The following is a 17,237-nucleotide window of genomic DNA, read 5'->3' as shown; positions in this document are numbered from 1 at the left end:
ATGAATGTCCATCTAAAAGTTATATATTTCACACATAATTTCATTTCAGTCGTGGTATTTTATGTTAATTATTATAAATTCATTGAAGAAACATGATAATTTCAGACTTAAATAGTGTTTTTTGAGGGGCATCCCTATTATGGGGGAAAATATGCCTCCTTTGTCCTCCCTCCCTGGGGAAAAATTACCTTGATTTCCCCTCCCGTGGATGCCCATGTCTATTGATATCAGCCAATATAGACATATCGGTTTATTGATTTATCAGTAAAGGTACCGATAATTTTACTAATCCGATATACCTATAAATAGCTTATAGTTTAGTGGAATAATCTGCCATTTTGTTATAATTTTATGGATATATACTAGGGATGGGGACTGATTAATCGGTACTCTATCGGTATCAGCCAATATAGGCATATCGGTTTATTGGTAAAATTACCGATTATTTTACCGATCCGATATATCAATAAATATCTGATAAATTAGTGCAAAATTCTGCCATTTTGTTGTAATTTGTATGGATAATCTCTGTGCTCTACTTTCTAATAAAGTAAATGTCTAAATATGTAACTTCTTTTGCACTGCAGTCACCTTGAAACAATTTACTAATAATTTAGGCATCTGAGAAGAAAGTATTCCAAATAAAAATTGTAGCGTAAATGCTTATCTTTAATTTGACATATTACACTTGTTGGTTTTGCGCTCAGAATTTATATAAAACGAATGAATTATGTAGTGTGTGCAATGAATTCTTCCAGCAGGATGTGTCCTTAGTCTTATTTGATTACACCTATTGTAACTGGCATTGACTATTGAATAGTATATATTGTTGTTATATTCATGTAATAACATTTAATAATAATAATACTTGTCATTATTAGTATTGTTGTTGTTGTTATTATTATTATTAGTTGTTGTTGTAGTACTAAATAATCATGAATTTTGTTTAAATGTTAGTGGTGTTCATAGAAGAATGTTACTGATTGATTGAAATTAAAATTTTGGATGCATCAGCACTTGGGCTATTTGCAACATCACATTATAAGGCCCAAGCCAGTTACAACAGATAAAACATCACCATGCGTCTTTCTAAAATTTACTTGCCCAGGGTAAAAACCAAGGCTGTATTGGGACACTTAGCACGTATATGGGCAAAACACAGGACAACACGCAGCCATACAAAGGTAGCCTCCCCAATGGCTTAGTCGTAATGCCGTCGCCTTGTAATCAAGGGTCTAATACCCTATGGAGGCAAATATACCTATATGTGCATAAAGTGGACTAAAACAAAAAATCAAAACATACAACCCTACAAAGGATTATTCTGGCCATAGGTCCAGTTGCCAGAGCCTCATTGGTTTGCAAGACTGCAATTGCTAAGATGAAGTGAATGGAATATGAGGTTAACATTGAGTGTGTTCAGAATAACATTATATCATCCTTGTACTTTTTATTAGTTTATTACTTCAAGAAAGTAAAACTCTATCTAAAGAGAAGATGGACCAAATGTTAGGTTACCTGCAATAAATATTGAAATAAATGGTATTTTTAACAGAGAAGTACATTATATGTGTGGAGTTAGCATCACCGAATGAAGTGCATCCACAAAAAGGCATAGACAGTTTTGTATAATGTTGCCCTGAGCAGAAATTTGGAATGAGAAAAAAAATGTAAAAAGTTACTTGTATGTGATTTTATCCAAGAAAATGTATTCTTTAATTTGAAGCTTCATCCTCAAAATTACTTCTTTTCAAAACAAATTTAAAGGATGATGACGATGAAATAAAAGAGTTTGAAAAGAAAAGTTTCCATTATAACTTACACAAAGAATTTGGTTCCTCCTCAGTTTTTTTCCAGTATTGACTTAGGATTTGCTACTTGTAAACTACCTGAGGACGTATATCATATTAGAAGAGCACATTTTGGCTAAGATAGGGGGAAACCCTATTAATGAAGCTGCTAAAAACACAAAGAAAGATGTGAAAGGTGTAGAAAAATCTTGTCTCCAAGTCTGGCCTCCATCATCCCACTAGCTTTACATGAATTTCATAGTCATTGTTCCTAGCAAGAGTGCCTGGAAACTTCTAGTTAGTTTCAATTTTAAATCACGTAGGCCAGAAATGTAACCACACCAAACATTGAGAAATAGATACAGCATTGTGTATGGAACAATTGCCCACAATTTTTTTTTCAAACTATGTAATCTTGTATACAATGAACTAATATTGATTGCAATGTACTTCCTTGTTTCCTCCGAATAACTGTAGTAGACCTTTGTTGCAAGCATGTAGATAATTTTTTAAAAAGAATATTCTAATGAGCGATAGGAAGAGCCAGCCTCACTTGATGTTTCCTCTGTATGGTCTATATTGTATTCATCTATGAGTCTGTTTCGAGCGTTTCTCAGCATGCTCTCATGAGCAAGGACTTTCAGAAAACAAATGGGAGGATGAAGCGTCTGCTTCCAGTCTTCTTAAGGACTTGATATTAGTAAAACTGGCTCGACAGATGCGATGAAATTTTAGTCGCTAATAATTCATCTGATAAATAATGCATTTTTTTGTCATTCCAAATTTTTGCTCAGGGCAACATTATACAAAATGGTCTATGTCTTTTTGTGGATGCACTTCATTCAGTGATGCTAACTCCCTGCATATACTTCTCTGCCCTGTGTTCCATTTATGTAGATTTTTACTTTCTTGAAAGCAGACATTTCGGTTGTAATAACTAATTAAAGAGTTTGAGTGTATTATATTGTTCTTCTGGCACACCCAAAAGTTAATAAAACATTAAAATGTTGACAAAGGCAAAATTTGTTAACAATAAATAAATTCATTGTGAATCTTCGTCTGAAGAAGACCCTGTAAGAGGGTGGATACGTTACATTTTTAGTGTATATTTTTTATAGAACAAATTTTGTCTTGGTCAGCATTTTAATATTTTATTAACATGGAAACAAGGCTTAACAGTGTTACCAAAAGTTAACCTCATTTCCACGCACTTCACCTAAGCAACTGCAGTCAGGCAGGACAAAGAGGCTCTGGCATCTTGACGTATGGCAGTTAATCCTTTGTAGGTTTGTATGATTTGAGATTTTGTTTTTAGTCCACTTTATGCACATATAGGCAAATCGGGAATGGACCTACAGTTTAAAGTTGGATCTGAACCACTATGTGCCTCCACAGGGTATCAAACCTGGGCCCTCTTTATTACAAGGTGATGGCATTACCACTAAGCCATCGGGGAGGCTACCTTTGTCTGGCTGTGTGTTGTCCTGTGTTTTGCCCATATACGTATATGCTGAGTGCCCCAATACAGTCTTGGTTTTCACCCTGTGCAAGTAAATTTTAGAAAGTTGCGTGGTGATTTTTTATCTACTGTAAGGGGCTTGTGATGGGTGCAAATTGCCCAACTGCTGACACATCCAAAATTTTAATTTCAATCAGTAACATTCTTCCATGAACACAGGTAACATTTAAACAAAATTCATGGCTAGTTAGTAACAACTAATAATAATAATAAAAAGTATTATTATTATTAAATGTTATTACATGAATATATACTAGTATATAATAATATATACTATTCAATAGTCAATACCAGTTACAATAGATGTAATGAAATAAGACTAAGGACACTTCCTGCTGGAAGAATTCAGAATTCATTGCACACACTACATAATTCATTCGTTTTATATAAATTCTGAGGTCAAAACCATCATGTGTGAAATGTCAAATTAAAGAAAAGCATTTACGTTACAATTTTTATTTGGAATACTTTCTTCTCAGATGCCTAGATTATTAGTAAATTAATGATAAAGATAAAATTATTACTAAAAATATGATTTTTTTTACTAAGCTGTGATTAACTATTTAATGGTTGCTTCTATCGAAAAACCTAAGATAATATTAAATATAGAACACGTCTTGAGCTTTCATTTGAACAAAAAGAAAGATCGTTGAAATCGAACAATTAGTTTCAGAGATATAATTGTTTTTTTTTTTTCAAATGTCAACATCCGCCATCTTGGATTGGCCGCCATTTCTATTTGGTACCACTCTGAAATGGCAATCATGGTTCTTTGGCATCTATTCACACCCATATAACTGTGACATAAAGGAAAATTAGTACCACCAAATTATACCAAGTTCTTGATTTTGTCCACTTGACCCATAGACTACATGGCCTACTTTTTTAAAAAATATGTCTGTATGCAGCTTCTTTTGCATTGCAGTCATCCGGTAACATTTATTTATTAAGGAGGTCAATGAACCATAGAGATTCTTCAAGGACCATTCGGAATTTTATATTGGATCAGTAGAATATCAGTTATCGGTATTGATATTGGTAAATTTTATATCTGTACTTTATTGGTATAGGCAAGAATTTCATGTCGGTCCTTCCCTAATATTTGGCCATTTGTATGTAATTGATTATATTTCTACAATTTTTTGGATATCATATTTTCATCTTTTCAATGTATACACTTTGTACACTTAGCTATTTCCAAAGTGGATTTCAGTCCTCCTTCAATACTCACCCAAATTGGTGAATTTCTCGAAGTATACTAGATGTTTCAGAAATAATTGAGGGGCTACAAAAATATATTGCAAGTAAAGTGTTGAACTTACGTTAATGAACCCAGTCCGGAACAAAGGAAGAACGCGTAGAGTTTTGCTTGACACCTACCAATGTGTCCACCATGGGTTACACTGCACACATTGACAACATAGTGTACTTCTTTCCACACTCGCATCAGCATGGGCCTGTCAATGTTGTCTAACGCTGGGATGATATTCTCCCTTACGTCTGTAATATCACTGCATCGGTGGGTTGAATACCCTGTCTTGGTTGAAACCCCACAAAAATAAGTCACACGTGTAAGGTTCAGTGAGCTTGGGGACCAAAACACTGAGTGATGTGAGTGTCGCCTAGCGGCAGGAATGTGATCTCTCAACTTAGCAAAACACACTTGCACAAACTGTTCGCATGCCTTGTTCATTCTGAATTTTTTCATTAATGTAAGTTCAATACTTGCAATAAATTTTTGTAACCCTTCAATCAATTATTTATGAAACATCCGGTATATTCTTAGTTCTGCAACCTACCAAATATGCAAGGTAGGGGAGGAAGAGTGCTTTTGGGGTGAGGAAATTGCTTTTACTCTAATGCTAGTGTGACCTGAGGTGGAAATCTGTCTGTCTGTCTGTCATTAACTCCTTCCTAAAAACTGTTATAAACACTACTTTCCTCTCCCATTGCCTTGGTGTGCACTATGGGCAACAGTCAGAACAGAGGAGTATGCTGGTGTTCTATGCAAGTATAATGTTGCCAATATTAACTAACTTAACTAAGTCTCTAGCCTTCCATCTGTTCCTAACCTGGACAAAATCAATCCAATCTTTTCCATCCTTACCGATTTCCTTTAGGTCCAACCATTCCTTTTCGTAATCTTATCAAAAAACAAATTTATACTTTTTAATTTGTCATATTTTGGTGATTTTTAGACGATAAAATTCATAACTGTAATTATAACCGTTGGATTTGAATGGTTCATTCACATCCTTATTCAGGGTGTCTACCAGTCAAGATTGTCAAGAAAGTCATGAGAAAAAGTTAAGAAAAAGTCACGAAATTATGCTGGTGGTCAAGAATTTTTGCTAATTTTTGCATTACAGTGAATTTACATTGTTATATATCTGTCCTTGGATTTAATAAAATTGAATAATTGAAAATTCTAAAATTGTATTGAGTTGTGGTTAAGATTTTTGTCATTTTGTTTCTTAAGAATTACATTCTTGTATGCATGGTTTTGTATCTAAAGCGGCCTTGTGGTAGGGTTTTTCATTGAATAAAAATATATATTTGTCTTACTTTCCAACTATACCTAAGTAGGGAGCGATTAAATAAATGTTTATAAAAAAGGAACAGAAGGTCAAGAAAAAGTCATGAAAAGTGAAGAATTTGGGATTTGTTATTTTGGAAGATACCCTATTATGTAAGCTGGTCACTTTTTCATCTTATCTCTTTGGCTACAACAGAGTATAAGCGAATAAAACCACCGGCTGAAATACTGTGTTCAGAACCATCAAGAGATTAAGATCATTGTCTCAAAATATGTGGGGGCTGACAAAATCAGACTAGCCCTCCATGCCAAGAGCCCTAGCTATATGTGATACGGAAATGATTATTAACTAACAGCAAACCTGGAGCGCTCAATAAAGCCTGGATCCCTACCATTAGAAAAATACGTGCCTGCCCACCTCATCCACGAAACTCTCAAACCCAAATGCGAACTTTAAGCACCTGCAAAAAAGCCCATCGGCATACACGAGTGGACGTGAATACCTCCCCACAGATGCAGACAATAAGACCAGGATCCCACAGTGACAAAATCGCAATGTGTGGCCGAAGATGGAACTACCGTGTCCATACTAATGGAATAGGAAGAAAAAGACTTGTGTCAGCTACAAGGTGGTTTGATTTAAATCGCGATTTAAATCAGGTGATTTAAAAAAATCATTTATTTAATTCACTTTAAGAAATCATTTATAGAATTATGTACATATGGATTTTGTAGATGTCAGAATCACCTTTCCTGAAAGTACATTAATCTCATAATAATTTATTTGTGTTTATTAGGCTCTAAGAAAGGACACAAAATACATATGTATTGATGGGGTGAAACTCGTAAAAGGAAATGTACAAGTAATATGTAAATTAAACACACTTACATTTCTCTTGATTTAAAATTCAATAATTTTTATAGGCGAAAATTACAAACATTTTGCGAGGAAAAATATACAAAATTCTATTCATGTTAAACTGTACATAGTGTCATTATCATTAAACTGTATATAAACATGGCACTGATATATTGCAAACTATCATTAAAAAAAATTTCCAAACTTCAGCTACGAAGACTATGAAAATATTTTAAGTTACAATTATAGAGTACATCCCGAATATTTTATTTTCACTGGAAGAAAAGTTAACATTTCCGTAGTAGGTTCATATATACAGTATCAGAAACAGAAAAATGTATATTTACATATAATTTTTTATTTGCTTCAATCAGACTGTTCAAATATTTTACTAGAGAAAGCCTTTCTACAAAAAACATATCTAATCATCAAAAATAATTTTTATCCACCCTGGTCAGCTAGCAGCACCATGCATACGAGCGTGAGAAGAAAGAACCATGTCACCTGCAACAAACCAGTGCATGCCTGACAGAGCTTTTCTTTGAAGGGCAAAAATTTTAAAATCAAATCCTTGGACCAGTGTTTGAGGGAATTAGAAAAAAGGATTGTTTGATTTTCTCTCCTTCACTTGCTTAGAATAAATGGCGCAGTTCATTGCATTGTATCTTTCTTTTTCTTTTCTGATGTTTCAGACACTTTACGTCATAGACGTTCACAATATGTTCAAAGCACACCTTTGCAGCATGAGCAACAAATAAAATGTGTGCCTCTGATGTGGATGATGAACTACGAGGTGCATTCAACTTCTAAGGTCTCCTATTTTTTCTTTCATAAACAACTTACACATCAGAGATGAAATGAAACTTCATTCACTTCTCAACGTCGACGCCATGATTGCTTAGCCGCCGCGAACGCTTCTTTAGGGGTCTGCTTGCCCCACTTGGAAAATTGCCGATGCAATAGCAGCACGAGAGGAAAATGTGCTGCCCCGGAGAAAGTCCTTCAGTGTTGGGAAAAGCCAAAAATCACTAGGTGCAAGGTCAGGCGAGTATGGACGGAGCATGTGATTCACTTCAAATTTGTTTTCCATGAAGAGCAGCTGAACAATGGCTGCCCAATGAGGAGGTGCATTGTCCAGACGAAAGAACACAGCTTCAGCCATTTCCGGCAGTTTCTTTCGCAATGCTGGAAGCAATTTGGTCCTCAAATCAGTTCCATAGCTTGTACCCATCATTGTGGTACCCTTAGGATAGCGTTGCGTGAGTATAACGCCTTCACAGTCCCAAAACATCCCTTTTCTCAGCAATGGAGTAACTGGCATCTAGTTCATGGGCGAGGCTCGTTTGGTTTGTTTTCTTACGACGTTCGACATCCCTTAAACTATCAGACCCATGAACATACATTGCTTTCGTCCATGACACCACCACAGCATGTCTCAGTCAATGTAAGATGAATATCGATGGTGTTACTCCACGCAGGTGAAGAAAATGGATAATAACACGCTGTTCTTTCGATGTAAGTGATGTCATTTCCAGCATCAAAAACATGTCCATCGTTAGATAGTGCCACTAGCTTCCCATGGGCCGTTTCGTGCTAGAATGGATGCTTCTTCTCAAACAACTCTCACGTCTATAACTGCTTCTAGTAATGAAAAAAAAAAATAGGAGACCTTAGAACTTGAATACACCTCGTACACGGCTAGACATCTGTTTCTATGTCACTTTCACTTACGCACACTTCGTCCTTGTCGCACTTGCTGTATACATTGTCTTCACAATGGAGATACTACACATTCCACTGATCTATCTTGCAAGAATGCTAATATGTCACCTGCCACTTCCTTCTCACTGTCGGAAATTTCTTGCGTCCCTTTCTGCCGAAATGTCAACTTTGGCAACTGTTGCTGTAGGTACAATGCAATGTTTGCTTTGTTTAGGACTGCCATTACTTTGTTTTGATGTCAATACTTTGCTACGCCTTGTTTATTTTTAATATAAATATGTTTAATTTGTTATTTTCACATTAATCTGTTCTTATTGGTTTGTGTTATCAAATCTTATAGTTTTTGGATGTATGTGTGATTAAAAGTGATACTGGAAGCGGAAATCATTTCCAGTTTCTAGACATTTGTAAAATTATCCAGTCTGGCACAGATATATATATCTGTTGTTGATTGGGTTGCCATGACAACCATGGAGGATGAGAAGAAGAAGATTAATTGTGAAATATAAAATAGGATTTTTATGTGAGCTACGGAATAATTGACCAGAGAAAATTCATTGGACTTTGTTGGTATTTGTGTCTATAGTAGTGTTGTAACGCTGTGATTGGTCATAGTTAAGATGAAATGACAATAAACTTTATAAGGGTAAGAAATTATGTTTTAAATTCTTCTACATCACGTTCTGAGAGGGCTCGTTGTAGCTGCAACTTAAAGGAGAGTCTTATAACTCTTGGGCATCTACCGTGACGTGGTGATCCTGTGGTTCCCACATAAAGGAACATCACAACTTCTAGCACTAAAGCACTGTTGTGCTGTATGCTTCGACTTTGTGAAGTGCACGTCGTATGGGGCTGCGAATGCTGTCAACATCATTGGGCGATCACGACCTCCAAGTTAAATAGGTTTCCTGTTTGTAATTCAGTTAAAATGTTGTAATTGCGTGCTAGTAGAAGCACACTTGTTATACCGGGTGTTTCAGAAATATCTGAGGGGTTACAAAAATTTATTGCAAGTAAAGTATTGAACTTTCGTTAATGAAACCAGTCCAGAACGAATGAGGAAAGCAGTTTTTTTTTTTTTACACCTACAAGTGTTGAATGTGTGCACCACGGGTGACATGGCACACATCGACATGTTAGTCTAGTTCTTGCCACACTCGCAGCAACATGGGTGTGTTGATAGTGTCTATCGCTGCGATGATACGCTTCCTTAGGGCTGTGATATCACGCAGCCTCAGTGAGACGTCTTTGATGAAACCTCACTAAAATAAGTCACATGATGTAAGGTCCGGTGACCTTGTGGACCAAAACACTGTGAGTGATGTGAGTGTCGCCTAGTGGCAGGAATGTGAACTCTCAGCTTAACAAAATATACACGTAAGAACTGTTTGCGTTCCTCGTTCGTTCTGGACTGGTTTCATTAAGTTCCAAAGCTTACTTAAAATACATTTTTGTAACCCCTCAAGTATTTATAAAACACCTGGTATTTCTACTATTGCTGGCTGTAAGGAAGTCTACAAAGATTTATGATCCCACGTTTGATCGCTGGTGGAGGCATGTGCACAGTGGTTCAGATCCCATTTAATCTGTTGGTCCAGTCCCAATTGGACACTACAAGCATAAAGTTCACTTAAAATACAATGTTAACTTTTTTTTACGAAGATTTATGTGGTTATATGAAATCATCTTGCCTAACTTTTCTACCTTGGTATTCTTACGTGTATATTTTGTTAAGCTGAGAGTTCACATTCCTGCCACTAGGCGACACTCACATCACACACTATCAACACTATTAACTGTTACTGTTGTGGCCGCGGTGGCTCAGTCGGTAACGCGTCTGACTACCATGCTCAAGGTCCCGGGTTCGATCCCCGGCCGGTTCAAATCCGGGAACTTTTCTAACGGTGGAAGCGGCCCCGGCGCCTACCCAGCGTCGAATAACATGGGTACCTGGGGGAAACCCTGGGGGGTAAAGGCGGTCAGGGGCGTGATGCTGATCACATCACCCCCACTCACGACCGGATCAAGAAAGTGTGGGGCGTTACCCCCGCACCCCCTATACGCCTTCATGGCGTGGTGCTATACACAGGGGAACACTTTACCTTTTTTAACTTTTCTACAGCGTTTGTACTCAAATTATGTAGTTTGTGGCTTGTATAAATAGGCAATATGTACATATGAGGAGAGAGCTTAACCTTAAAAACAGATTAATCAATTCTTTGAACTGATTTATTTTATTTTTCAGTGACATTCAGACAGTGTTACTGCAATTTGTTAGGAGACACCTAGCTTTTTCTGCAACAAAGCTATTGCATCTCCTCCACGCACTTGCACAGAAATATCCAGATATTCTGATGTTAGCTTTGCCTGAGATCAAGGCAGAAGTTGAAGTTGTGGAGAGGAGGAGAGGAGTTGGCTGCGATGCTGTTCTCAGGTATGCTACTTCTAAATGGTCTCTTCACTTCAAACATCCATTTATTCATTGTCAGTAAACCCTAAGTCATGAAAGTGGCATATACAGTATTTATGTTAATATATTGTGCCCTTAAATTGGCCAATACTATTTTGAAGAGAAAATAACATTTGTTGTACAATCAGTGTAAAAATTATTGTAGTGCCGCTCACAATTACTTTAATATTGGTAACACTGTTTAGCCTTGTTTCCATGTTAATAAAACATTAAAATGCTGGCAAACTTTTTTATAGTATAAAAAATATACATAGAAATGTAACGTTTCCACCCTCTAACAGGGTCTTCTTCAGACGAATATTCACAATAAATTGATGAAATATACAACCATCATCTTATATATACACTCCCAGTGCAGGGTCCATACACAAAAGAACAATGAAGGCTCCAGTCCTTATCTTAGGACATTTCCTGTTGGGAATTCCTGAGTGTGGAATCTCCTGACAGCATGGCCGTAGGCAGGAAAAAATTTCGGGGGGGGTTCATTCATAATTGTTCCCATGGGCGTCGCCAGAAATTTGAATAATAGAAATAATAACAATAATTGTACAATACTAATTAAAATTTCATAATAATAAAACAATTTTATTCCATAATAATAATAATACTAATAATAATTATTATTATATTATTGTTATATCCTTGAGGGGGCTTACTCAATCCAGCAGATGAGTGAATATCCAGCACAAGTTTATTATTATTATTTTTTTTACGTTTCATACAGTGTGTACTGAAATGCACAATTATTATACTTCGTCATTAAACTTTAGATACCTTCAAGAGAAAAGCTTTAAAAGTTAGATGGAAATTTTAGTCATAGAGCTTTTGTTGTTTGACTTTAAAATTAAATTTTTGAAATTTTGAAAAGTGTGGAACCAGTTATTATTTTTAAAAACTTAGCCTGGTGCATGGATTGTAACCTCAATCGCGAACGTAATGCGCTACAAAACTGGATATCCTAGGTTTGAACTCCTATCAAGGGGGATTTTCGACTTTATGGGACAGGGAATTTAAAAGCTGGAAAGGGAATTTTGGGACAATCATAAGGGAATCTTCAGTCTATATTCCTTGTGACGCGGGAGCAACACTGGAAAGATGACAACAGAAGTGATAATGGTGGGGTCGCGGGAGGGCTACGATTCTGAGAATAAATCCTGTTTCACTCAAGTTTCTGAATTCCAAATGTATGAAAATTCTACCTCGATCGTTTCAACATTGTCTGCATGTATTTTTGTGATGCTTCGAAAAAAAATTGAAAATTTGTTACAGATTTTGGTTTCTGAACTTCCATTAATCCAACATGTCAGAAGTTTCGGGGGGGGTTTGAACCCTAGAAACCCCCCTCTAAATACGGCCATGCCTGACAGGTGATTGACAGGTACCTGGTGAGAGTCTGTGCCTTATTAATTCCTCCACTTCTGGACATATACAGGTTCCTTATCTCCTGGACTCCTTCCCTCCTCTTTTTTAGTGTATTATTGAAAACGATATAATTATGTAGTAATTTATGATTTTATAAAAACTATTCTTTGTTAATCAGGGCAAGTATCACATAAAAAACTACCCCTGATACTTGCTTTCCTCCTCATATCCAACAGAGAATTACTGTTGAGTTTCCCTTCTCATTATTACCTTTACATTCAAAGTAAATATTCCAGTACTTGGGTAAATGGAATTCTAAGTGTGCGTTTAGCTGAAATATAGTGACCTTCTTCCAGACATGTGCACTTATTGTCCTAATGATTTGGTCTAAAAAATTTTGGTTCTTGGTGTGGAAAATCAGCAAATGTCAGGGAATTTTGTTGTTACAAAATTGTAGACACCCTGTTAACACATCCTGAATATCATTTAACATTAAAAAAAATATGATTGGTGCAAATTTCACATTGTTTATTTCATAATTTTTCTGTATCATTTTTATGTTTTTCAGGCAAGGTTTGGAGAGGATTGAAAATGCACTTGGACTGCAGAATATATTTAATGATGTATGAGTGATATGTAAAATAGATTGTATTATATTGTAAAAAGTAAACACTTGTTTTCTAACATAAATGTATAATAATTCTGTGTGCCTTTTGTGAAAAATTACTTTATTCACCTATTGATGTCGGTGCCTCACTGTTGTTATTTACAGAAGACTGTTGATAAACATCAATAAAGTATAACAGTTCAAGTATAACAAAGTATATGATATTATTTTCCCTGTGTTATAAAGTTTTTGAATGCTGACACCCTTCTGTGAATGCAAAACAGTAGCCGAATATATATATTTTTTAGAAAGTCACACAGAATTATTACATATGTATTTTATGTAAGAAGATAATTCAACCATGTTTAGGCTATCAATTTAAACATTTCTTATTGACCTTTCTGAAAAATGTGTAATTTTTGTAAATAATTTTAAGTTCCTATGCAAGAACATACATTCACAATTTGTAATTTTTTACCTTCTTATTGTTTATAATAAAACTTTATTCTAACAAGCAGTGTTATTGAAATAATTATTCTAATGAAAATATTCTCTCAGGCTATCAACCAGATGAGTTGTGGAAAAGATTCCAAGCTTTCGAGAGCTAACGTCACTCTCATCTTCAGGGTAGACAGACAGACCCTGAAGATGAGTGACATTAGCTCTCGAAAGCTTGGAATCTTTTCACAACTCATCTGGTTGATAGCCTGAGAGAATATTTTCATCATTCGTCACCAGGAAAGCTTCAAGACTTACTTCAATTATTGTAATATCGCATTACAACTTTTCTTTAAGAAAATGTAGAAATTAGGGATGAGACAAATTGGTATCAGCTGCTGTGGGTATATGGGCTTTACAATAAAATGGCTGATCATTTTATCAATCTGGTATTTATTTCAGGAAACTGTAATGCATGCCATTCTGTTTGTTTTGTTCCATTTTATATGAAAATAAAATCTTAATTTGTGCATGTAGCTTTGCAAAATAGGTATATTTGTAATATGCGCATCAGAGTCACGTAAAGTGTTTCTTCATTTTGTATCAGATCAGCATAATCAATTATCAAAATCTACATAACATTTTCTCTATTCCAATGTCACAACAACACATCTTTTTCAAGGGCTACAACTACAGATCATACACGCACAATGTGTATGTGAAATCAACCAATGAAGAGGCACTTTTCAACCTCTATTATTTTGATTCATGGGAAATTTTGCATACTGGAATGGCCACCTTAGGTAAAAACCTATGTAAAGTTGCAGATCCATATCTTTTGTATTTCCGAAATTACAGGGGTGTAAAATGTGTGATTTTAACCATTTTTTTCTAACATCTTGTTAAATTTAAATTGCAATATTTCGGCAATCAGGGCACCTATAGAAATGATTCAGACAACGTTGGAAAAGTCTTGAAGGGCTCTTTCACGCAAGCTATAGCATGCCTATATCAGAATAAAAAGAACGATTGAAGGTGGTGTAAATACAATTTTGGTAGCCATTTTCTCAAAAACGGCCCTTTTAATTTCTTGAAAAAAAATTGTCATGCATACTAGGGATGGCCAGATCCGGATCCTGGCAGATCCGAAATCTGGATGCGGTGGGTTCCGGATCCTAAAATTTTTCGGATCCGGAATTTTCAGATTGGGATCCGGATCCGGTACTTTCGGATCCGGATCCAGTAATTTTCGGATCTGGATCCGTTTTGCCATCCCACATGCTCTTCTTTGGAAAGTAAGAATGTGTTTATAACATATTGTTACCTGCTAATATACATATCTATATACGTATATAATATACGTACATACATACACATATATGTAGTGTGTGTGTGTGTGTGTGCGCGTGCGCGATTTGTAATTAATTAATACACTTACAAGGGAGGTCTAAGTCTATCCCTCCGATTTCCATGAAACTTGGCAGGTGTATAGAGGGGCCCAAAGGAAGATATACGTGTTTTTGTGTTTCAGCTAAAAAAAACTGTTTTAGGGGGCAAAACCCCCCTCAAAGGTCAAGATGAAGACAAATTGAAGCGGGGATCTGACCCGTGTGTGCCACTCCGATTTCCATGAAATTTGGCAGGTGTATGGAGGGGCCCAAAGGAAGAAGTACGTGTTTTTGAGTTTCAGCTAAAAAACGGTTTAAGGGAGCAACCCCTCCCCTCAAATGTCAAGATGAGGAGAAATTGAAGTGGGGATCTGACCCCAAAACCACGTAAATATGGCATAGGAAGAAACAGGGGGCATAGGGCCTCTCTATACACCTGCCAAATTTCATGGAAATCGGAGGGGGACACAGGGGTCAGATCCCCTCGTCAATTTGTCCTCATATTGACATTTGAGGCGGGTTTTGCCCCCTAAAACAGTTTTTTAGCTGAAACAAAAAAAAAACACGTATTTCTTCCTTTGGGCCCCTCTATACACCTGCCACGTTTCATGGAAATTGGAGGGGAACACAGGGGTTAGATTCCCACGTCAATTTGTCCTCATCTTGACATTTGAAGGGAGGTTGCCCCCTAGAACAGATTTTTAGCGAAACAAAAAAAACACGTATTTCTTCCTTTGGGCCCCTCTATAAATCTGCCAAGTTTCATGGAAATCGGAGGGGGACACATGGGTCAAATGCCCACTTAAATTTGTCCTCATCTTGACATTTGAGGGGGGTTGCCCCTAAAACAGTTTTTTTAGCCGAAACAAAAAACAAGGATTTCTTCCTTTGGGCCTGTTTATACACACACCTGCCAAGGTTCATGGAAATCGGAGGGGGACACAAGGGTCAGATCCCCACTTCAATTTGTCCTCATTAGTGTTGCCCACGAGACGAGACTTTGGCCTGTCTCGTCTCGTGGAAATGCTGTCTCGTCTCAAAAATATTCGTTTGTCTCATGACACATGGTCAATCTCGTCTCGTCTCGAATTTTTAAAAGCCTGTCCCGTCTCGTCCCATGGACAACACTAGTCCTCATCTTGACATTTGAGTGGGTTTTGCCACGTAAAACGGTTTTTTAGCTGAAACAAAAAAAAACATGTATTTCTTCCTTTGGGCCTTTCATGGAAATCGGAGGGGGACACAGAGGTTAAATGCCCACTTAAATTTGTCCTCATGTTGACATTTGAGGGGGGTTGCCCCCTAAAACAGTTTTTTGGCCGAAACAAAAAAACACGTATTTCTTCCTTTGGGCCCGTTTATACACACACCTGCCAATTATCATGGAAATCAGAAGGGGACACAGGGGTCAGATCCTCACTTCAATTTGTCCTCATCTTGACATTTGAGGGGGTTTTACCCCCTAAAACCGTTTTTTAGTTGAAACAAAAAAACATGTATTTCTTCCATTGGGCCCCACTATACACCTGCCAAGTTTCATGGAAATCGGAGGGGGACACTTAGATAACCTCCCTTGTTAGTCTTACACTTTGTAATTATATAACACTGCATATATTATAATGTTTTATTTTAATTTTTAAAACTGTAACTGTAGAACAATTGTATAATTTTTGTATAACATTTCTATCTTGTTAAATGTGTTAAAGGTTTCATCCTGGAATGGAATGTCTCACATTTATGTGTGTTTCCATTTCCAATACATTCGAATGAATACATATTCGTTTCAATGGCATTTACAAAATCACCTCTGACATTTTATGTTAAACAAGTAGGATTATTTTTGTGCACGAGTGTGTTAGCCGATGCGTAGCAAAGTATTTTAGGAACAACACTTGAAAAAAAATATTGTAGGACTAACTAATGAAAAATTTCTTTGTGATCGAAGATCATAATACCTTGTAAGGTGTGGTAATATTATAATGGGATTGAGATACGAAACTCTCGGATCCAGATCAAGATCCGAAACTTTCGGACCTGGATCCGGAATTTTCGGATTCGGATCCAGATCTGTAACTTTTGGATCCGGATCCGTTTGGCCATCCCTAATGCATACACTATTACTCAATAACTGTACAAAATTTTAAAATTGGATGTCGATGGGATCCAGAGTTATATTAGATTTAGGTTAGGGTAGGCTAGGTAATTCATGAGAACATATTTTGATAGACAAATTCCTATAATTCAAAAATAAAAGTCTAATAGAAATGAAACACAATATAAACACAATATTTTTTTTTAAATTCACATACATGAAGCTGATGTTTTACATTTCCAGTTATTAGAAATACAGTGTGATTCAAAAGTCCAATCCCATAGGCAACTAACTCCGTTATTAGTGCACATAGTGAAAAATTGAAAGAGGGTAGGTAAACTTGTTGGAAATAGTCTTATATAAATATATCCAGTGATATTCAAACTATGCGGCACATCTCCCTCGCTGAAGGAGACGCAAGAAAAGTAAAAGTAAAGTGGTCCCCTCTGCTTTG

At 36.3% G+C, this 17,237-nt stretch overlaps 1 protein-coding gene across 1 annotated transcript in view; it reads left to right on the top strand.

Moving 5' to 3' along the window:
* Positions 1 to 13,349, top strand: part of LOC146002546 (protein MMS22-like) — a 146,993-nt gene extending 133,644 nt beyond the window's left edge. Inside the window, exons 22-23 of the mRNA XM_083140471.1 lie at positions 10,672 to 10,860; positions 12,827 to 13,349. Coding sequence (XP_082996597.1) covers positions 10,672 to 10,860; positions 12,827 to 12,887 — 250 coding nt within the window. The 3' untranslated portion in view covers positions 12,888 to 13,349. The remainder of the gene's footprint in view (positions 1 to 10,671; positions 10,861 to 12,826) is intronic.
* Positions 13,350 to 17,237: the final 3,888 nt, after the last annotated feature.

The sequence above is a fragment of the Lepisma saccharinum genome, chromosome 18 (genome assembly GCF_977018435.1).
Source record: "Lepisma saccharinum chromosome 18, izLepSacc3.1, whole genome shotgun sequence".
NCBI classification, from domain to species: domain Eukaryota; kingdom Metazoa; phylum Arthropoda; class Insecta; order Zygentoma; family Lepismatidae; genus Lepisma; species Lepisma saccharinum.
This window is presented reverse-complemented; position numbering and strand designations above follow the sequence as displayed.